Source organism: Actinia tenebrosa, unplaced genomic scaffold (assembly GCF_029948245.1).
Source record: "Actinia tenebrosa isolate PJP-AT-01 unplaced genomic scaffold, QUT_ActTen_1.0 PGA_scaffold0__85_contigs__length_37466705, whole genome shotgun sequence".
NCBI classification, from domain to species: domain Eukaryota; kingdom Metazoa; phylum Cnidaria; class Anthozoa; order Actiniaria; family Actiniidae; genus Actinia; species Actinia tenebrosa.
The window spans coordinates 25,546,208-25,568,597 of NW_028292569.1; the positions used below are offsets into that span (position 1 = coordinate 25,546,208).

Genomic DNA, 22,390 nt, shown 5'->3' on the forward strand with positions numbered 1-22,390 from the left:
ATGCGCTTTTAGTCTTCCTTCGTCGCCATCTTTGAAATTTGAAGAGGAGAGAGTAAAACGTTCTGGTGGGAAGAATGCCTTTAATACAAGAAGCAAAGATTATTACAAGACATTATTCAAAGATAGCAAGGCTATGGTATGGTTCTTAATGCCTTAGTAACCTTTTTCGCAATTCGTTGATGATTTTGGGAATTATAATGGTTTAAAGATATGGCGTCTGGATCTTGCTAGGATAAAAATGATAACTTAAATGATGGACTTGGATGTGGTATTTTACAAATACTTCGTAGTATTCTTAATTAACCTTGTTTACTATTAATGATTATACTTTTTTTCTTGAAATACTCATGGTTACTAATCTTATTTTGTTTTGCTTGTTTATTTATGATCTTTTAAATTTATTTTCGTGATTACTTAGCTTGATGGCAAATTATTAGAGATTATTACTGTTATTGATTAATGAGCGTGTGTGTAATTTTGCCAGGGTTCCAACCATCGGTGCATGGGGGACTGCTGGAGGTGCAGTTTTACTCTATCTCACTGACTGGAAGGTCATCATGAAACACGTCCCTTATGTTGGCAAGAAATATGATCATGAATCACCACGGTAGTAGTCTAACTATTGAGGGTATGTTTGAGAACGTTTGCTTTCATCTTGTATGTGCAGGGCTTAACACTCACTTTTTTAGGCACTAGTCCTTGGGGTAGTCACTGTGGATTATTCTTTTATTTATTTACGCTAGTCTACAGCAAACATTTACTCTAGTCCGAGACTAGTACATATATGTTAGTGTTGAGACCTGGTTTGTATGTGTGCACAAGCACTCTTTTTGGGCACTTACGAGCTCACCCTCAAAGCACAGCAGTGAACAAACAAGCAATTCTACTTGTGTGTTATGATGGGTCCTGAGATTATACCCAGCACCAGCAGTTAGAGGTAGTGATAAGTAACTCATCTCCCTAGCTTACAGAAATATATGTAGAAAGCAAACATTAGGGGAGGGGGTGGAGAGGTTGGTGTTGGGGGAAAATAAGGTAGGGAAGACTAGGAAGTGCATCATGGTAACTGTGTTTCCTTCTATTTTCAGTACCAAATATCTTTACTATTGAAGAGATGACTGTCTTTGCTGTATTAGGAAATTATGTAATTTTGACATTGGTGTCTCTGCTGCTGAGAAGCACTTGGATTGTCATTTTGCCTTTTTCTGCATTAATTTTGCTTAATTTATTAGAGCTGTCATTTTTGCTAAAATTTACTGAAGCAGAATGAATGTGGAATAAATGCTTAAACTTTTTGTTGTTTCTTTTATTATACAGTAGTATATCAACTCTATTTACAAGATACATATTTTATACTTCTACCTATTCTTTTATAAATACATTTTGTTAAGTTTTGATCATTTCATTTTCTGGATGCCATTGTCTGCTGTCTACGGCAAATGCCATTAAGTGTGGTGAAACCTAGAAAAAAAGAAAATATATAGAGAAAACTAGTGGAGTTTAAATCTAGTAATTATTACTAGATTTAAAAGTAGGAAACTCTAATTACCTCGAACTTGCTACTGGACTTCCTTTCACAACACAAATCTAAATTTAATGTAGTTACCACTCCTGGGTGAACGGCTAAACACCTAACAGGTTTTGTGACCCAATTGATAAGGCAGCTGATATATCAAATTAGAATTTTGTGTTGGGAGGAAAAACAGGAGAACCCAGAAAAAATCCCTTCAAGCACAGGAGAACACCAACAAACAACTCAACTCACATATGACACCAAGACCAGCATGGTACTGGACCTGAGTTCCATTGGTGAGAGGTTATGCATTAGCAGCGCACACCACCCATGCTTCAGAAATAGATTCTCATGCTTCTCTTCTCTCATGCCTCCATTTAACATAGGTATCCCAATATGTATTATTTTATCTAAGGAATGAAAGATGTATTTCAGCATAAGGCTTAAAAATATGGCCACATTTATTTAATGTATTTGCATACTTCTTCTGCACTTTTTATTTGGTTAAACCAGCCAGCTTCATGTCAAAATGTGTTGGTTAATGTACAAAAGCATAAAAGTAAATAAATACATTCTTGCTGGTCATACTTTTGCACATAATGCTGTAAATCTTACCTGAAGAACTCTAAAAGCACATCTTTGATCTTGATAAAAACCAAATAAAGTCAGAGCACTCCATACTTTGACAAGACCACTAAAAAAATAATCATGAACATTGGTTGGACTGAATCGTAATGCATGTATCAATAAAACAATACAACAGGGCTCTTAAAACAGATTTTTGATGGGGATATGGGCAGACGAGCAGACAGACCAACAGACACATAGATAACAAGGTATTTTATTGTTTTGCCATCGAACCACAGGTAGCCCAAGCTGCATTATGAGTGTGGACACGTAATTGTACAAAACCTCTATTAAACAAGCCAGAATCTCAGCATTAACATTATTCCCATCACATGCATATAACAAGACAAACCTTTCAGGAACTCTTAAGATAGCTTCCAATGTTGAAGAATCGTATTTCAGCACATCAACTGTCAATGCAGCGCCAACCTAATGGTTAAAGTTGCCATTAGGGGAAGTTCATTTGATATGCCGAGGTAAGGTGGATTAAACTTTCTCCTCAAAAACCTTATTTTTTACAGCCCCCCCTAGAACTTAACATTATTTTCAAAGCCCCTTCAAACGAACCATGAAAATTTTCAAATTCAAATCGAGAGCCCACCTGACTACTTCCAAACAGGGGTCTGGCTACGAATATCCATTGATTATTCGCATTGTTAATCATTGTAGAGGTGAATAACGATGTCTTACCTGTCCATGTAATTCCTCTAGGGCTTGAATCAGAAGTCTTTTATACAGCAACATATCTATTTCAGGTACGTTCACACCATCACATCTTTCAAACTCTCTAAACAAATACCCACAAACATCACTAAAGTTCATCATTAACACCTAGTATAAAGCATAAACTTACTCACAATAATACTTTTAGGTAGAAATACTCAGCTTTTTGCTTAAAAGTAACTCTTTCCATGGCAAGACTGAAGACATGTGGACAATAATACTACCAGCTGAGCCCACAGTTATTGACCTGCGGCCATATCAGCTGGTTACCATAACAACAGCTGCAAACCAACATGGCGGATCGTGCAACGAAGGTTTGACTTTTGTAGTTTTTGGGTGATTTTTATTGACTTTTTCACATTATTCTTATTTTAACTAGTATATTCGTTGTAGGAAGTTGAGGAGCAGCTTAAGAAGCGTCATATTGCGAAAGATAAAGACGTGGTTGAGCTGTATTTGTCAAAAAAGTATGAACAGAACGTTGTTTGTGTCGATATTTAGCTTCTTTGTGTTGCTTTTTCTGGTTTCTCTTATCTTATTTTGTCCTTACAAAATAAATAATTCAGTTGATTCTTTTCTCTTCTTCTAGGGGATTAGATACTGTTAGTGATTTAAAGCGGTTTAAGAATCTACAAAGAATATGGCTCAATGGAAACAAAGTAAGCTTTAGTTTTGAAACGACTGTTCCATCGAGAAGTTCTAGAACTACACCCCTATTCTACATTTAATAATCTTACGATTTACTTTTTGACAAAGTGATTATAATGTAACTTAACTATGTAATAATCATCATATATATTTAGTTTCGTAGGCTAAATTGCTTCAGAACCAACTTCCAGCTCACAGAAGTCTACTTACAGAACAATCTATTAGTGGAGATCAATGGCGCGCTACAACATCTGAAATGCCTTGAAGTTCTCATGCTGAATGGCAACCAGCTGACCAAGCTTACAGATGTTGTACATGAATTTAGAATGATGCATAGGCTCCGTGATCTGAGTGAGTAAAACAAGTCATACAAGGTTGATATGATATCGCGATCCAGGATCTTTTGAGAGAGTGTGTGTTCCGAGGTGCGTTGAGGGAGAGGCGGGCGGGGGAAGATAATGTTTCAGTGTGACATTATAGCAGTTGAAAAAGTTCTTCCTACCCTAGTCCTGTGATATCTTCAGTTATTTATATGGTTAGTAACTTGCCATTTGTTCTTTTTTCAGATCTTTTTGGCAACCCATTATCACAAGAGTATGATTACAGATCCTATGTTATCCATCATGTTCCTTCACTTGAAGTACTAGATAGAAAAGGTAACGTGATGCAGACATATGTTCATAGAATGATTCTCGTACTAGTGGGAAACATACGGTACTGATTTACAGCGCGTACATGGTACGGCATGCCGTAACAATGAAATGGCTTCCCATAAGAATGGTTATCGTATGGGTGGGAAACATACGGTACTGATTTCCAGCACGTATATGGTACGGCATGCCATAACAATGAAATGGCTTCCCATAAGAATGGTTATCGTATGGGTGGGAAACATACGGTACTGATTTACAGCGCGTACATGGTACGGCATGCCGTAACGATGAAATGGCTTCCCATAAGAATGGTTATCGTATGGGTGGGAAACATACGGTACTGATTTACAGCGCGTACATGGTACGGCATGCCGTAACAATGAAATGGCTTCCCATAAGAATGGTTATCGTATGAGTGGGAAACATACGGTACTGATTTCCAGCACGTATATGGTACGGCATGCTGTAACATTGAAATGGCTTCCAATGGTCTTCCAGTAATTCATCCAATCACAACGCGTAGTCACGGCTAAAGTAAGATACGGTACCGACTACAGTACCAGGGCCGTAACCAGAATTTTTACAGGGAGGGTGCGCATCGAATAAAATCGGGGAAAAAAGGTAACCAAAAGAAAGCCAGAACCAAAAAAAAAACAAAAACAAAAAAGGAAAAGATAACCAAAAGAAAGCAGAACTAAAAAAAAAAAAAAAAAAAGGAAAAGGTAACCAAAAGAAAGCAGAACCAAAATGGATGAGCGGGCCTTAAGCTTTTATGGGGGGTGCACGTACACCCTGTGCTCCCCCATTGGTTACGGCCCTGAGTACGACTATACTATTTTGCCGTATCGTTTCCCACACATACAAAACCAACTTAGTTATTTCACATTGTATTAACTTGTTAGTCTATAACTTCAAGTAAGCGATTTTTGATTGTGAACCCTGGCTGTAATAAGACCATTCCCCTCACCTGACCCCACCCCTATGCCTTCCATACCTCCCCACTCCCTACAGTCCCTACACCACTAACTATGCCAAAGTCCCAATGACACATAGTTTTCCTTTGCATATCAACAGAGGTCCTGAAATCCGAGAGAAACAAAGCATTTAAAAAGTACGAACCAAGTCGTGATATGGTCAAAGAGACTATATCCTTTGGACGTCGTGTCGATGGGCCACCAACTAAAGTTCATTTTCCCCCTTCTTCTGCGACGTTTCCTAGTCCTGATATAGAACGATGGTAAGTATTAAATGACTATTATAGATATGTATTTGTAGGGAGTGAATCAATGATTAGTTTAGTTGTCTACCAGCAGGAGACTTAGGGACCTTGATTTTGTATCATTATGGATGGATAAAACGCATGAAATATTAAATCGCGAACTTAAAATTTCTGCTTAGAGATTCTTTTTGCTTTTAATTATCGAGTTGCAAATGATTTCATCGCCATGAAATTTTCAACATACCTCTGTTTTTTTTCTTCCAATATTTTTGCGTGCACTTGTAATTCTCACTGTGATTAATGCAAAATATGCCACCTGTCAAAACGTCTCTTAAGATGAAAAGACCTCAATTTCGATTTTTGCCCCATCTGAGTTTGCGCACAAATATTCGTTGCGGCTAGTTTTTCAAAACGCATCCCACATGGAAAAGAAAGACTATGGATGTTTAGACCCAAGCGACGCAAACGAAAAATCGGATATGCTGGTCATAGCAAGGGGTTAATCGTCTACGGTCTAGGGGCCGACTAACCTCTCCCTTAGGCTTCGGCCGAGCTTCCTGATCAGTCTGTAAATCCGGGGATAGCGGTGTCGGGGTCGAAATCTCCGGCGTAGCCGTAAATGCTTCGCGCTGCCATACGACGGTTCAGCACTCGATGTCTGGATGTATGGTCCTAAATCGATAAAAATAAAAATAAAATCACAAAAACCAGTTTTCCTAACAGATAAAGGTTTAGACAGAAAAAGTGTGCATGCCGTTGAAGGTGACTTTTCAAACGTACTTTTTTCTTTCTTCCTTATTTTATTCAACAGCTGAATTTCACACCGACGAAGGGAGATCCGAGTCTAATACAAGGTGTGTGAAAGATTTTAGTTCAATGAAAACTTTGAAAAAATAATGGTTATGAAAAATTAATATATATTTTTTGATAATTGTCTTACAGCAGTACAAAAGTAGATAATCTGGAAGCAGCCATCGAAAAGCGCAGTCTGCAGAGATCGATAGTGCAGTATTCGACATTTGATTGGTCATCTATACCTTTATCTGAAGAAAGAAGGCTTGCGGGAGGACAAACACAACAACCAAGAATATTAACTGTTAGATTTAGATGAATATAAACAACATAGAAAAGGAAATTCAATTATTGCTCAAATATCAAAAAAGCTTTTTGTTAGAAGCAATATTTTATGTGCCTTAACTCTAAGGTAAATCCCTAGGAATTGTACAGAAGAAAAAAAAACCAAGTCAAATCCTCTGAATTATAGCTGCAAGTCGAAAGTCCGTAACATATACTTCACTGTTGAATTTCGACAACCTGAATTACTGTTCTACCAAGTGCAGCTTTAAAAATTGTGCCAGCGAAAATAGCTATGAAAAATCAAATTTGAAATAAAACTTGATTGAATATCTTTTATTCTTATTCATTCTTTGGAAATTTTTACATGTTGTCTTAAAAAATCCAGAAGTAAAACAAAGTCGTAGAGGTTTAATTTATTTGTTCTTGTCTTTTTTCTTTTTCTTCTTTTCTTTCTGTTTTGGTGAAGACTGTGTCGTGACATTAGACTGGGTTCCATTGGGTCGAGCTTCTTTCTTTAGTTTCTTCTTTTTGGGTTGGCTGTGTTCTTGTGCTGTCCCTGAAGACCTTCCAAATAAACAATCGTGATTAAATTAGTACACTTAACACGGTTTTAATGAATGCGAACGATTTATTTACCATCTCTGCTACTTGTGCTCACACTCGCATTCTCTCTTTTCTTTCACTCACTTCTCAGGCGTGAATTCCTTCGTGCAACTGTCCAACAACTACTTACAAGGGAAGGAGGGGATGTTTTCGCTCAAGATTTCTTCCCCTTGCAATAACGTTAATAGTCTTGTACAGGTGGATTTGATAACGACTTATTAAGAGGGAGGGTTGGGACGGTCTCACTCAAGATGTCTTACCCTTGTAGTAGTGTTAATAGTCTTGCACAAGTGGATTTGATATCCTGTGATCTACCAGTCAGAACACCTTCCGATGCTTTCTGCAATCCCGCCATAACTGAGCTGGAGTCAATTACCTTCTTTTCCTACCACAAATCAATAACAAAAAACAAAAATACAGACTTCATACAAAAACTATTAAAAAGCAGATCCAATTGGGGTTAGGAGTAACACTAGGGGAATATGGGTACAACTGGGGGAATATGGGTACCACTGGGGGAATATGGGTATCACTGGGGGAATATGGGTACCACTGGGGGAATATGGGTACCACTGCTATGGCACTCAAATGGCTTCCTCTCTAAACCAATCAAAATGCAAAAAAGATGATATACCTCGTTCAGCACATTAACTTCTTTGTAAAATCTATTCATCAGCTTTAGAACTTCTTTGAAATGCTTGGCTTTCAGTGTTGTATCAGGTTTGGTACTTTCTTCAAGAATCTTTAGATAAACAGATGATAAATAGGTTATAAAGCAACATCAGTAATCATTTTTGAGCAAAGGGGAAGGGCCCAGTAACTCCAAACCCCCGACTCCCACCCCCCAATGTCTTAAAATAGCTTCAGAAAGAAAGACATAAGATGACAATGCATTAACCTCTGAATTAGCCTTTAAATTCAGCATTAAATTAGTTTCCCTCTCCTCTCTTCCCAGTCTTAATTCCACTCTGCCCCACCCCTCTTGTGGTTAGGAATATATCATAGTATACGACAGACTTACAGATTTTAAGGTGGTCTGTAAATATGGGGCTAATTTCTTCAGGTTTTCTTCATATGAAGATGTCTGGAGATTAGAAATAAGAGAAAGAGGTCAAAAACGAAATATCAATCAAAAATTTCATAGTAATCTTTATTTTTGGTGCGAACCACAGCAATGCTAGTGATGCATATTCAAGTTACCTTGTAAGAAACGAGTGAGGTTAACATCACACATGCCTGACTCTGAAATAAAACAAAACTATCAATCAATCCTTTGACATTCAGACAGAGACAGACTGTTAAGTATTGATGGATGGATGGAAGGATGGATGGATGGATGGAAGGATGGATGGATGGATGGATGGATGGATGGATGGATGGATGGAAGGATGGATGGATGGATGGACAGACGGACGAAAGGACGGAAGGATGGATTTATTTATTTATTTATTCATTCATTCATTTATGAAAATTTCTGGTTTTCAATCATTCCCTGGGGAGTGAAAGAAACCGAGTGAAAAATAACAAAAGGCCATGTTGGTTGATATAACAAGAAAATTCATTGAAAATACTTTTGTTAATTCAACCAAGATGGCAGGGATGATGACGTGTGCAAACGAAGAATACAACCATGAACCACCTTATAGAGGTTTTGCGCCATAATCCAGCTTGGACTGCCTGTGGTTCAATGACAGAACAATAAAATCCCTTTGCTCTCGGAAATTGAAATTTTTTCTCATGTAAAACGATTGTATTGTCCCTGTTATCTAACATGGCTGCCGTCACGTGATGGTGCAAAACCTCTATAGAAAGAAGCAAGGTTCACTCTACCTTTCTAAAATTGTTTACAGCACTGTCAATGTTTTTAGCTAATTCTGGAGCCAGCTCCCAGCCAAGAAACTGAAGGTAAGATAATAATATGACAATTTATTAGAACAACAATATTTCCCATATTTGAAGACTAAAACTATCCTTTCAATTGTTTGTGTGTGTGTGTGTGTGTGTGTGTGTGTGTGTGTGTGTGTGTGTGTGTGTGTGTGTGTGTGTGTGTGTGTGAGTGTAATTCATTGGGACTTCTAAGAAGAATTATCCTAGGCCTAGGGCAAATGTCAAACTTTCCATGCACCAAACTTAATTACATCAAAGAATGCTGCCTCATTATCACCTGATATCCATTGTTTTTAGTGAGTTCAGTGTATGGAAAGTTCGACATTTGCCCTAGATCTTAGAGACTGTTTATACTAAACAGACAGATTTTACTACTTACAGGAAATCGGTTGATTAGTTCTGTAAAAAACACTGGGTGCAGATGGGTTGTCCTGTTAAATGAGTTCACAAGTCAAGGTTAATTCAGCTAAATAAAAACTAATACAGAGTAAATCTGCTGTTCATAAAAATCCAACACCTTCTCTTTGAAGGAGGTGGACCTTTTTGCAAACATCTACATCCAGTTTTTAAGGGCGACAGACCTTGACCATAAAGTGATATATTCATTTCCAATATTTGTTTATTCTACCCTGCGATCAGAGGTTGTTTTTCTTCACTTCTGTAGGGCTGAGCAGCAGGCTGGTCAGGAGGAAAATAAAGCCAGAATAGGGGGCAGAAAAAGAACCTCACAAGCAGTTATGTTTATTCCCATGTAAATGTAATTCTGAAGCACTTGAATGAGAGGCTGCGGGGGGAAATTTCTATTGTTCCAGTCAACATGGTTATTACATGAGAAGGGTACTACGAAAATCACCAAACTGTGGAATAGGCCTGAAATTTCTTATGACAGCTATACCCCTCTTTTGTATACCACAAAAGTGGGCACAACAAAACTCAGGCCTATTTTCCACAGTTTGGTGATTTTGGTAGTAAATGTCATGAAAGTACAGTGTTATAAATGTACCTTTTCTCCATGAAATCTTTCAGAGCTTCTTTAAACAAAGCAGCTACTCTTGGAACATCAAGTACACCAACCTTTACAATTGTTTAGTTTTGTTAATAACCAATTAATTATCAAAACAATACTGCATATTTATTAACCAAATATTAATAATTAAATAAGATCAATGAATTGTTAATACACTAAATCATTTTTAGTATCTTACACTTTCTTTTGCTTGCAATCCATTATCATGTTTTCTTTTCTTTGCAGATGATTCAGGTTGTCCCTGTGCTTTTCCTTTCAACACTCGAATCTAAGAATCATAATGAAATTAATGATGATGTTATATAGTCACCAGGTATGTATGATCAGACAGCTAAACAACCTCTGGCCTGATCTATGTCGTGCAACCCTTCAGGCAACCCAGTAGATGCCATTATCTTTAACATTAACACTACAAGTACATACCAAAAGCATACAGCCTCGTGTAACCAGAGTTACTATATTCAGTGATGGTGCTGTTGGTACAAAATATAACATACAAATCAATAACCATAAGCATAAATCTGAAAATAGAGACCATTTATAGCAACATGACTTATTTACCTGACATAGCTTTGTGTACTAGAGTATCCAGACAGGAGTGTATTTCATCGGCTTTAATATCAGTCAATGACGGATGCTGTGGAAAATATTGATATAACTTAACTTTCGAAATTAAAATATACTGGTGACAGGCCCCCCGGGGAGGGGGGGACGAAGAGCATCCCCAGTACTTTTTTCCCTGAGCCCCCCCCCTCCGGGACAGGCCTAGGCCTGCGACATATGAATTTCATAAGAGAGCAAGATGTATCAGGGGAGATTGAGGTGACCTCTCAATTCACAAGCAGCTCCCGCATGCTCGTTTTCAATGGTCAGTCTATGAATGGATATTGCATTCATTACCTCTTTGATTGCACACAGTTTGTTCCTGTATATCCCTTGTGCGCGTTCCCCTAATGTCTGGTAATCCTTGACATTTAGTGTTGTCCATGCTAGTGATAACAATGGCTCAACAAGATCCTAAGACATAAAAAAATATTACAAATTTGAATAAAAGCTGTTAGTAGAAAGGGTCTACACTACCAACACTAATTAATAATAGTTGTAAAGGTAATGAATACCAGAAATCTGACCCACCCTCTCCATTGTTGCATAAAAAAGTCCCTTTTGAACCTGATTTTTTTGAATGACTACCCCCCCCTCCCACTGCCAAATCTCACAGCCCCCCCCCCCCCCCCCCAAGTTTGATTATAGAATGATGGATACAGGTTTGTTAGTTATAGAGCTACTGTATTTCATTCATTGTTTCCCTTACAAAACAAGATAGTAAAATCCTTTTCTTAATAAACTTACCAGAACTAATGGATTGGTTGACTGCTTCTTAATGAAGATCTCTATGATGTCTAGCACCCTATGGATCAATGAATTAATAAATTTTTAATTTCTAATATTAATCTATATTTTTATTTAACTCTATAATATCCTCAAAACAAACTCCTCACCTTAATTTGAAATGAAGGATGGTTCTTGATTTATCTGAAATAAATATTAATTTTCGGTTGAAGGAGATAAAAATGTAGATCTCTTAACCTGGGCCCGATTGTACGAAGCCTGGATAGCGCTATCCGACGGATAAATCTTATCCAGTGGATAAATTTATTGGATAATAGCATCGACCTATCCACCGGATAAGGATTTATCCGCCGGATAGCGCTATCCAGGCTTCATACAACCAGGCCCTGGGCACAATAATTTTCCACATTTCAGACCAATTGTCTTTTCCTTAAGAATAACATTCTTTGTTTGAGTTGTATCCATATTCATGTGTCTTCTCATGTGCAACTGTTAAACAAAGAAATGATACTCTAGGGAATGACATGTGGTCTGAAATGAGAAAACAATACGCCCGAGGTAAAGAGGTTTATTGGGTTGAAGCTTGTACCTTTCTTTTTCTTTTTCTCTTTTGTGACTTCAGCTCTTGTCTTGAATACTGCAGCTAATGCATCATCTAACTGCATCCTTGACTCTTCATCTAAGTCTTCATCATCGATACTTTCCTAGAAGAAAAAAATGGTGCTCAGGGGAAAAAGAAAGAAGACAGGTACAGCGGCAGATCCAGGAATTTGTTCAGGGAGGGGTGCTGCGCACAAAGTTAACCCAGGGAGGGGTGCACCCATTAGAATCAAAGGGAAAAAACATTATTTTGTATTGGTTATCTTTAAAGTATAGGGGCACAAAGTCAAACCAGGGAGGGGTGTGCACCCCCTGCACCCCTCCCCTGGATCCGCCACTGAGGCATACACACAAAGCAGACAGTTTTTTACCACTACTCAACTATAAAGATAAAAATGTACCTTGTCATTATCATTGTCAGGCAAAGCAGCAGAACCAAGCGCTGCCTGGACTTCAGCTCTGAATGCTTCATCAACTTCGTTACCATCATCTTCATCATCATCACTTGGATCATCATCGTCATCACTGCTATCATCAACATTATCACCATCTTCATCATCATCCTTCTCTTCTTCATCTTCAGAGTCCATGTCTTCATCATCTTCAAACAAAACAATAAGTCTTTTAGGTTACAAAATAATAGCATCATCTCCCCAAGGGGGGTACTCTTGCCCATTTAGGGTAGGGATGTGCCACTGAGCCCTCTGAACCCTGACCCTGATGTAGAGTAAAATCGCTGAAATTCATACCCTGTTCCAGAGCAAGATCACTGAAAACCCTGTTCCAGAGCAAGCGCAATTTTATATACCCTGTTTCAGAGTAGAACCGCTGAAAACCATACCCTGTTTGGCGGCAAGTACCCGTATAGCGAATATAGGGGAGTACCCCCCCCCCCCCCCCCCAGGATCATCTCTGACCGTGTGGCTCAAGTTATTAGCCGTTTTACAGAGAACACTTCTTACCTGATGCATCAATCACTTCAAGGTTTTCATCTTCTTCTTCACCAACATTCTTAGGATCAATAGCCTAAATTCAATAATGCAAGGGTTGGGGATCAGATAAGGCTCTACCAGTAAATGAGCAAATTTCTCTGCTTTAAACTAGTATTCATAGCTTAATAATTTAAAATTTGGTCGCCAGAAATCTCAGCTAGTTTATCATAAAATAACTGTTAGTAACAGTCATAAATTGTCGCTGGTTGCAATTGGGGTGTGTTTTTCAATTATGAGAGCAATACAGCATATGCACACTTTGTATTTAATCATTTTCATTGCTTCTAAAAGAAAAAAAATTTAATCGTATTTTATGAGTCTGGGTTTTTTGATGATATAAACCATATATTTGCCAACACTTCTCTCAAGTCTTGCCATTTGCAGTGAATGTGCTTTATCAGTGCATACAGAATGCACATGTATTTTCTTAAATACCTGCAGTATAATACCAAGAGCATCTTGTGTCAGGTGAGGTGCAATAGCTGTAAACACTTCATCCACAACATGCCGCAGCAGGTTTGATGGGCGTGTCAGAAGACTGAGAAGAATCTCAGTAAGGACTTCAACCCAATGGGGCTCATCTGGGTAAACAAAAAAATTTTTGTCACTCATTCTCTCACTCACTCACCCATCACCTCCCTTACCTAAGTCAACCACTCACTGCACACCCAACCAACTCTATCTCTCCCTTTAACATTCATTTGTATATTTATTCAATTATTATCCATTTGTTCATCTGTTAAATTTACATTCTAACTGTGAGCGACTAGATGGTCTTACCAGAGGATTGCTGTCCCTTTTCTTTTTCATTTCTATTTTTGTAGCATAGCTTCAGTTCCTAAAAAATAAAATAGTGTGCAAACCATCAAAAAATATTCAGCGTTTAATTATTATTTTCTGTGTTCTGTTGAGTAACACTAAATACAGTACAGTTCTCAACCAATCAGAGCATGCATTGATCACATGTAGTGAGGTGTCTGTAGAAAAATGAAGAAGAAAGAAACAGACTTACTTCCAGTATTTCAGTTGCTTGTTTGGGTTCCGTAAAAAGCTGTAGAACCATGTGAGACAACAGCAGTTCGAATGCTTCATCTTCAGGGGTTATCATCCCATCTTGGTGCTGAGTATAACAGGTTTAAAACAGGTTTATGAAAGGGTTTAAACAGGTTTAAAACTAGGTTTGTAAAAGGTTTAAAAGCAATATAACTCAAAACAACATTGTTAAATACAACATTTACCTTTTTATGAATCTTCGTTATCACTTTTACTGACTGTTCAAACATTTTCTTTGCCTATGAAGAGGAAATTAACAATTTATTATCATCTAACAAACAAATAATGGAGTACAAGGTTAGTAACAGTTTCATTGAGGACACCAAAATTTCTTGACTGAGTCTTACATTTTCTGTCCATGAAGGAGACGACACAGTGTAGTCATCAGAAGCAAGCAATTCCTGCCGAAGAAAGAAATGTCCGTGTGAATTATTGACTGAGTTGAAACTACAAATAAAATGTTTGTACTTATTAATGATTCATATAAATAAACATTGGAATAGGTACCTTGAGGTGTTTGATGATGGTGAACATCCATTGCTGCTTTTCGTCTCCCTTGTCACTGGTTTTGGTTTTAGATTCTAAGCAATGATCACAAAAATAACATCATCATCATCATCACCATCAATATCATCATCATCATCATCATTGATTTCACTATCACCATTATCTTGACCATCGTCACTCATCATCACCCATCATCATCATAATCATCACCATCGTCATCATCATCATAATCATCACCATCACTATCAGTATCACCATCATCATCACCACCACCATTATATCTATCATTCACATTATCATCATTATCATCAGCATCACTTTCATCATGAACATTGCTGTTATCATTAAATTATGAGTGAATTGAGCATGTGTCTTGCTACCTTTGTCTTGTCTTCCTTGAGGTGTACCAAGATCCTTTATGATAGTAAACAAGCGCTGTTCAGATATATCTCTAACTTGTTTGGATAAGGGAGCCTAACAAGGTTTAAAAGGAAAAAGAGAATCGTAAACTTCCAGACATTATATATGTAGCTATCATAAACTTACTTTTTCTTTTTTAGTAAATGACAGAATCAGAATCTAAAGCAGTTCATGCATATATTTGCAAATGATAACCATTTGTCACCAGTATAGACCCAAGCCAAGAAAAAGGAAACCTTCAGATCTTTTGGATATAGATGTGACTCCAATCGTGACTCCATAGACCTTTTTGAGATAGCAAACATGGTGCATTGTGGTCTAGCTTGGGTACAAAGGTCTCTTGTTCATCATGCCTTATATGGTGTTCTTTGTACCCAAGCTAGACCACAATGCATACTGTTTATGGAAATCAGAAATGTTGCTTTTGACTCTTATTCCATCGCTAATTAAAACCAACCTTTAGTGTAAATTACATAATTTACTGTAGAATCAAAGGTACAGATGCTACCATAACATACCAATTTGTTGCCTAGTGTGCCACTATCTCCTAACTCAAAGTATGCCGTTTCAATCAGAAAAAATATAATTTTCTTTCTCCATGGGCCAGAATGGTCAAGGTTCTTCTTCTTGCTCAATAACAGGATCTGGGAAAATCAGATTAACGATCTTTTAATTTTGAATTGCGTTTGATTCTTTACTGGACAATAATGAAAAGAAAATGCACCAGATGTAAAATTTATGTAGACTAATAGCATGGTCACTTGGAATCAATGCGATCCATTGAGTTTCCATAGGGATGTTTAAATACTAACATCCCTATGTTGTTAGACCTTCGACGAAACCCTATGTCATATATTACTCCCTAATCACCCTATATGTCATGTCTTACTAAATAATAAACAAATAAAATAAATAAATGGGAATTAACAGTGGCATTTCTACAGAGTAGCTATTCATCCACTGTCATTCCACTTGGAATTTAGGAGTTGATTTTTGCGGAGGGAGGAAAGCCGGAGAACCCGGAAAACCCTCGAAGCACAGAAGAGAACCAACAAACAACTCTACTCACATACAACACCAAGCTCAGCGGGACTCGAGCCCCGGTCGCATTGGTGAGAGGCGAGCACTTCTCACTGCTACCCCACCCATGCTTCCCATATAAGTATACTTAAAGTATAAAAATAAACATTTGATTATTTTTGTACCTGATTGAGGATTGACATTCTTGTGACATCTACCTCTCTCAAAGATGGCCTACAATAAACATGAATAAAAAAAGACTCCCAAATTACTTCCATAAAATCTATACCCTATAATTAAAGTACATAAGTTTTTTTTTGGTGGGGGAGGGAGTGAGGTGGTAAGGTAAGCAATTTTGTTCTATTCTGTAAAACACTACCCTGGCTTCCAGAGAGCCTATGACTGAGAAGCACTGGAGCAAGAGAGACTCTGGAACCCATGGAAATAAAATAGGAGAGAAAAACTATACAAGTGTAAAAGATTACTTGTTGTTTGATATAAAGCTTTCTTTATTGCTGTATAAAATGCACTCAACTTCACACACTTCCACTCAACGACTCAACCAACAACTACGATAGTCATCATCAAAAACTGATGCCATCAAAGTGTACGCGTCAACTATATTTCCATATGAAAATCACAATCTCTACACAAGAATCAAAATTAAGCTTGAAGCATCCATACTTTCCATCTTCTGTGTTGCCTACACTTCCATTTTTGAAACACTCTATGCACCATGAAGCAAGCCTTTCTAATCCAGACTCTTGAAGCTGAAAGAGAAAAATAAAACAAGATTGTCAAGATGGTTCCTTGGTATTCAAGAAATTCATTTTCAAGAAAAAAAATTCTTACTTTTCCCATTAATGTTTCTACTGTTTTTGTTTTTGTCAGCTTGTCAAACTGCAAGTTTCCCTGTCTAAAAGACAAAAGACAGCTTTTAATGTGAGTATTCAGAAAAGAGTAATCATACTTCACCACTAAAGGAGTTTATCATACTTGCCATCAAAGGGGAGGGATGAGAGAAGTGAGAAGAGAAGAAAGGAGAAGAAATGAGAAGGGAAGAGAAGGGAAAAGAAGCACAGAGAAGCAAGAAGAGGTAGGAGAGGAAAGGAGAAGGGAAGAGAAAGGACTAGAAATAAGGAGAAGTGAGATCAATGTTGGAGGCTATACAGTAGTAAAATAGTTTACATGTGGACAACTGGCCATTTCATTCTAAACTATTGCTTCATGTTTGTCACACCACTTTACCTTCCAAGTAGCTGCATTACAACAGCAGCTATTACGTCTTGATCTTTATTTTCAGCAAGAGCAATAGGCATTGATGAAGACTGTGGATCATAGAGAAAATGTTTGATTTATCAAAGAATATTGCAAGCTATACTAACACAGGGGTGGATCCAGGAATTTGTTCAGGGAGGGGTGCACTGCACAAAGTTAAGCCAGGGAGGGGTGCACCCCTTAGAATCAAAGGGAAAAAACATTATTTTGCATTGGTTATCTTCGAAGTAGGGGCACAATGTTGAACCAGGGAGGGGTGCGCACCCCCTGCACCCCTCCCTTGGATCAGCCACTGTAACAAAGTAAAGAGGTAATTTCGTATTTTAAAATGTTTACCAAATGTTTAGCGGCATTGTGAAGATAGCTTTGATTTGATGACAAATTATTGATAAAAGATCTCATGACATTTTTACTTAGTACCATAGCAACCTAAATGGGAAAACAAAAATAACTATTAATGTATGACAAAATAATGCACAGGGACTGTTAAGAGCAAGGGCTATAGCCCCCAACATAGCTGTGAGAGTTCTCTCCGCTCACTATTGTAACCTGTTTTCGAGTTCCGCCAAGCTCAGTGGTGTATGAAAACCCAGAGAAAAACCCTCAAAGCACAGGAGAGAGCCAACAATCAACTTTAATCACATACAATGCAGAGTCTAGGGGGACTCAAACCAAGGTTGCATTGGTGAGAGGTGAAACATTAGCAGCACACACCACCCGTGCTAAATAAAAATAAAATACATGGAAAATGATACGGCAATCTTCAGCACTAAACCTTTTACCTGGTCAGCTTGGAGGTTTGGTAAGACTTTGGATATGAGTGAAAAACCAAGGTATTTTCTATCATGTGTAGACTTGAACAAACCATCTTGAAATAACATGACAATAGATAAAAAAATATCAAAGAAATGATGGATGGATGGGATGTGATTGATTGAAAGGAATGGGAAAGATAGATGGATGGAATACATGAAGTTGATTGGGATGGGTGGTTGGGATAATATTAATAAAACAGGATGGATGGGATCAATCGGAATGGGATTACTGGATGGGATAGATTTGATGGAATACAAATTGTGGGTAGGATCAAATTGAATGGAAAGGATAGGATGGCTTGGATGAAATAAAGGGACAGCTGGGATAAACTTATTGGAATAGGATAGATGAACGGCACAGAGTTTAATTTTAATGGAATGGAATAAGAATATGATGGATAGATTGAATTAAATGATAGGATAAGATGGGATAGGTAGATTTAATGAAATGAAACAGATTGATAAGAGGGAATGGTATAATGAATGAGATAGATGGCTGAGATAGAAGAATGGGATGGATGGCAGAATGAAACTAGACGAAACTTACCATCTACCACAATTCTCCAAAACTCTTCAAAACACTCAGACCCATCTTGAAAAACTTGACTTAATACCTCATCCCAGACACAGTGCACATTGGGATGAACAGAAGTAGATTCCTATCGAGCCAGACATAAAACAAATAGAATATCAAAAAATTATTCTTATGAAATATTCGCACATACAACTACTCCTCTCAGTCTCTTCTCTTTCTTTTACTCCCTCTGCATTTGTAAGTTTTCCCACCTGCCCGACAATGAACTACTGTTAGGGGATGAGTGGGGTCCTATTGGTCACCAGTCTTTCACTTATCCACTGTGGGCTCGAGTAATGGATATTACCTAGTCTAAGAATTGCATGAATCATGATTTTTGATTTATATATGAACAAGTTTTACCTGTAACACATTTAACAGCTTTGAATAATTCTGCTTATCTAATATATTGACACTATTCCAAGCTTTCTTGAAAGTCTTCTTGTCTAGATTTTTCTATCAAAAAAACAAACAAATTGCAACAAGGGTTGTTAGTTATCAATTGGGTTTTTGGGCTTCCTGTGTGATACCACAGGCATCCCATCAACCTAAATCATGTACTAACCTCAAATCTTTTTTTTACAGATAAAGCGACAAGAAGAGAGTCTGGCGAAGCAGTTGGCCATCCACCATAAACAAAATCCCTGACCGATGGCAGAACATGTTGTTCAAAGACATCATATGAAATCTGGAAACAGAAGACATATATGTTATTTACCGGCCAGGAGGTCCGGATAGGGAAAAACTGTGCCCGAGGTCTTGAATATACAGTCCGTTTTCAAGACCGAGGGCACAGTTTTTCCCTATTTGGACCGACTATAGGACGGTAAATAACTTATTAATTTTTTTCTTGTATTTATTTTACTTGCTTTTGTAATCGTTTTGTGTTGTAGTTTAGCGGCAAAGGATACCGGACCGCACGCACGGGCAGATACTGACAAAATACCGCCAGCTCAAACAGCCAATCAGAACGCACCATTTTTTAGGATACCGGACCGGAAAAAAATAAACAACATTTATTTTTCATTCATTCATTCATCCACTTTCCACTTACTCTATTATGAGTTTCAAACCAGGATAAAATGTTGTTTTTTTTCTTTTTTTATTGAAGACAACTTCTAGTTATGTTACATATATACCATACCAAGAGCACTTCCACAAGTTTATTTATTTATTTTTTATAATTCGTACGAAAATTCCACTAATGTCACTTTTTGTTCAAGATCTTCATAAGGAATCAATATTTTCAAAATGTTCTAAGTTCTGTCAGCTTACCATGGTAATAATATCCATAATGGACTTCATATAAAGCTCTCTCAGGTAAATTTTCTTTTCACTCAGCTGTTTTAAAGTTGAAACAACCTGTTCCAACCAAGTGCAATCTTTTGCCTAAATGAGAAATGTTAAGAGTAAAGTAAGTAGCTAACTCACTGATAGAACTGGAATTTAGCAATGTTTGGATGTTTGAGTACCCTTGGACCAGAGAAATGTTTTTCATGGATTTACTGAGAGCAGCAAAGCTGGGAGAATTGAAAGAGTCTAAGAATTCCCAAAATGCCAGAGGTGATATGTGAGGTACCATATGTGAGTGCATTACCACTATGCCACCCTTGGACAAAGCTTCATAAGATTTGATTAGAAATCGACATTAACAATGCCAGCGTTGTTATGGATACAAACATTCAATATGATTTTACAGTACCTTAGTTTTGGTGCTCAGGTCATGTGATCTGACAACAGACATTAAACCAAAAATATGGCCAATATATGCATCTCTTTCTTCCTAGAAAAAATAACAAGTTGATCAGGCTATAAGTAGCTCAACTTTAAATAGGCCACATAAATTCATCATCAATAATATCTATAACCTTCCTCAGCAACGATGGAATAATAGGCTAATGTGTCTTATACCTGACTTTTAACACTCCCTGTGACTTGCAAATGCTCCTCCAATAACTTCATTATATCTGGAGTGCTGATACATTTAAATTGATGTAGAATTTCTGCCAAAACTGTGGCAAATCCTTGTCTGGCTCCTTTTCTTGATGAAGCAAGGCCCTTTGCTAGACGTTTTATGCTATAATTCAAGTCAGTGCAAAGGGGATCTTCATTTTCACCCTGTCAGTTTACAAATACATTATGTTATTGTCATATCTATACTCACTGGTCTAGTATGTAAAACTCCTTTTTACAGTTTTGTTCAGTGACCATGAATAATAGTTCCAAGTCGAGGTTGGAGTTGCAGCACATAGCAAGACTTTATCATGTGTGGCAACTCCAACCTCAACTTCAAACTAATATTGGTGGTCAATGAACGGAAATGTAAAAAGGAGTATTGCCATACTCTTACTTGCTGGTGTAGTATAACAAACCTCTAAAAGCAGACACCTTTTTCCCTTGTCTGGTGTTTGCTTTAAAAAAGCATCTGCTGACTATGTAATTTTGTAATATCGTAATCTTCATTTGTAGACATATATACGTATACAAGATCTAAACTAAACATATATTTACCAATACATGTACATTATATCTAATTGTTTATAGAGCATGTGCAAGTCCATGTTACATCGTCATAACCACCATCTTGGTTGACGATAACAAAGCATTCCTCATTATAGCTACTCTTGTTAGATCAACCAACATGGCTGTCGTTATTCATATCTCAAGGGATTTTGAGTCACATGGTTGCACAAACTTTACAGAATGATTCCCTTTGCCCCTAGCCTACGGCAATGTCCTTAGGGTCTGTGTAAGCTACCCATTTCCCCCTCCCCCCCCCCCCCCCCTCCCCACCAGTTGAGATCATAGTTAGAGGGGTCTGTCTATTAAAGTGCTACTACGACGAAAATCGCTCCAACTTGGATTCAGCTGAAAGTTCCTAAGAATACTCTTTAAAGGTCGAATAATCACTGTATAAAGTGTTTTCTCGATATTCAGGACGAAAGTATGATATTTTTACGATTATTTTTTGGAGTCTGTGACGTCATACACTCAACATCGAACATCGCTCCATACATTTCTTTGTAGTTTATGATCAAAATATCAGTAGTAAAGGGAGAAAGAAATGCCCAAACACCCCAAAATATAAATTATAGTCACAAGTAATGTGAAATAAGCACATTAGCCACCCTTTGGGCTTCACAGGAATAAAATAAATTAAGGATTTATATACAAAGAAATATATGTAGCAATGTTAGATGTTGAGTGTATGACGTCACAGACTCCAAAAAATAATCGTAAAAATATCATACTTTCGTACTGAATATCGAGAAAACACTTCATACAGTGATTACTGGACCTTTAAAGAGTATTCTTAGGAACTTTCAGCTGAATCCAAGTTGGAGCGATTTTCGTCGTAGTAGCACTTTAACTATAAAGAGATGATAAATTTCTACTTCTTTAACGAATAACACCGTTAATTATTAATAATAACAGCCTTTTACTAACATATATGTTCTTTTCAAACGCCTATAAAGAGAGCATCGTACCTCTTTAACATACTGTCCCTGAGATTCAACCAACGTCTTCACAAGTCCATCAGCTGCTTTGATTCTTGTGCCTTCGTTTGGCGACGCAAGCTCCCAGTAATAAGACAAAACACTCTCTGAAGCCATAATGAATCCCTCTTCCCTCAAAACACCCTGTAACTACGCTATTCGAGAAAAATATTCTCAATTTTCGTCATGTTTTGGGGTCCAGTTTTAAAGTTTCAGAAAAACACGTGCAAAGAAAAATACAAGCCCGCGCGCACAAGAAATATTGGCTTGCGGTATACACCCTGGTGATAGACTCGCGCGCGTACAT

General features: G+C 37.5%; 4 protein-coding genes across 4 annotated transcripts; 2 read left to right on the forward strand and 2 right to left on the reverse strand.

Annotated features, from left to right (window-relative positions):
- Nucleotides 1-15: 15 nt before the first annotated feature.
- Nucleotides 16-1,295, forward strand: LOC116297453 (cytochrome b-c1 complex subunit 10-like). Its single transcript, XM_089037573.1, has 3 exons — nucleotides 16-136; nucleotides 485-628; nucleotides 1,089-1,295. Exons 1-2 carry the CDS (start codon nucleotides 75-77, stop codon nucleotides 609-611), a joined length of 189 nt encoding a protein of 62 aa, XP_088893699.1. The 5' UTR covers nucleotides 16-74; the 3' UTR covers nucleotides 612-628; nucleotides 1,089-1,295.
- Nucleotides 1,283-3,089, reverse strand: LOC116297452 (ribonuclease P protein subunit p14). Its single transcript, XM_031705674.2, has 5 exons — nucleotides 2,998-3,089; nucleotides 2,831-2,927; nucleotides 2,493-2,569; nucleotides 2,129-2,207; nucleotides 1,283-1,461 (listed from the first exon to the last, which is right to left on the reverse strand). Exons 1-5 carry the CDS (start codon nucleotides 3,051-3,053, stop codon nucleotides 1,387-1,389), a joined length of 384 nt encoding a protein of 127 aa, XP_031561534.2. The 5' UTR covers nucleotides 3,054-3,089; the 3' UTR covers nucleotides 1,283-1,386.
- On the forward strand, nucleotides 3,036-6,791 carry LOC116297448 (leucine-rich repeat-containing protein 72). The gene is made up of 8 exons (XM_089037556.1): nucleotides 3,036-3,177; nucleotides 3,257-3,330; nucleotides 3,453-3,522; nucleotides 3,667-3,862; nucleotides 4,078-4,167; nucleotides 5,239-5,398; nucleotides 6,193-6,237; nucleotides 6,326-6,791. The coding sequence occupies exons 1-8, from the start codon at nucleotides 3,157-3,159 to the stop codon at nucleotides 6,492-6,494; spliced, it is 825 nt and encodes a 274-aa protein (XP_088893682.1). The 5' UTR covers nucleotides 3,036-3,156; the 3' UTR covers nucleotides 6,495-6,791.
- Nucleotides 6,779-22,317, reverse strand: LOC116297461 (myb-binding protein 1A-like protein). Its single transcript, XM_089037542.1, has 38 exons — nucleotides 22,075-22,317; nucleotides 20,498-20,704; nucleotides 20,289-20,369; nucleotides 19,862-19,975; nucleotides 19,152-19,274; nucleotides 18,950-19,042; nucleotides 18,560-18,671; nucleotides 17,980-18,065; nucleotides 17,534-17,626; nucleotides 17,168-17,247; nucleotides 16,772-16,835; nucleotides 16,604-16,689; nucleotides 16,105-16,153; nucleotides 15,418-15,543; nucleotides 14,860-14,953; nucleotides 14,480-14,553; nucleotides 14,320-14,373; nucleotides 14,158-14,211; nucleotides 13,932-14,039; nucleotides 13,700-13,757; nucleotides 13,355-13,500; nucleotides 12,890-12,953; nucleotides 12,329-12,528; nucleotides 11,917-12,031; nucleotides 11,477-11,510; nucleotides 11,328-11,385; nucleotides 10,878-10,994; nucleotides 10,539-10,614; nucleotides 10,401-10,450; nucleotides 10,156-10,245; nucleotides 9,954-10,024; nucleotides 9,330-9,381; nucleotides 8,894-8,962; nucleotides 8,264-8,305; nucleotides 8,085-8,147; nucleotides 7,698-7,805; nucleotides 7,324-7,448; nucleotides 6,779-7,024 (listed from the first exon to the last, which is right to left on the reverse strand). Exons 1-38 carry the CDS (start codon nucleotides 22,198-22,200, stop codon nucleotides 6,874-6,876), a joined length of 3,513 nt encoding a protein of 1,170 aa, XP_088893668.1. The 5' UTR covers nucleotides 22,201-22,317; the 3' UTR covers nucleotides 6,779-6,873.
- Nucleotides 22,318-22,390: the final 73 nt, after the last annotated feature.

Bases quoted from the DNA above. Each gene is read 5' to 3' on its own strand.
- LOC116297453 (XM_089037573.1), top strand. From the start codon at position 75: ATGCCTTTAATACAAGAAGCAAAGATTATTACAAGACATTATTCAAAG. The intron at 137-484 runs GTATGGTTCTTA...TAATTTTGCCAG, and splicing joins TCAAAGATAGCAAGGCTATG to GGTTCCAACCATCGGTGCAT.
- LOC116297452 (XM_031705674.2), bottom strand. From the start codon at position 3,053: ATGGAAAGAGTTACTTTTAAGCAAAAAGCTGAGTATTTCTACCTAAAA. The intron at 2,928-2,997 runs GTGAGTAAGTTT...GTATTTGTTTAG, and splicing joins TTCTACCTAAAAGTATTATT to AGAGTTTGAAAGATGTGATG. The intron at 1,462-2,128 runs GTAAGATTTACA...CTTTTTTTCTAG, and splicing joins GTGCTTTTAGAGTTCTTCAG to GTTTCACCACACTTAATGGC.
- LOC116297448 (XM_089037556.1), top strand. From the start codon at position 3,157: ATGGCGGATCGTGCAACGAAG. The intron at 3,178-3,256 runs GTTTGACTTTTG...TATTCGTTGTAG, and splicing joins TGGCGGATCGTGCAACGAAG to GAAGTTGAGGAGCAGCTTAA. The intron at 3,331-3,452 runs GTATGAACAGAA...CTCTTCTTCTAG, and splicing joins GAGCTGTATTTGTCAAAAAA to GGGATTAGATACTGTTAGTG.
- LOC116297461 (XM_089037542.1), bottom strand. From the start codon at position 22,200: ATGGCTTCAGAGAGTGTTTTGTCTTATTACTGGGAGCTTGCGTCGCCA. The intron at 14,374-14,479 runs GTACCTATTCCA...TTTCTTCGGCAG, and splicing joins CCATCATCAAACACCTCAAG to GAATTGCTTGCTTCTGATGA. The intron at 9,382-9,953 runs GTACATTTATAA...CTCATTTAACAG, and splicing joins AAAGATTTCATGGAGAAAAG to GACAACCCATCTGCACCCAG.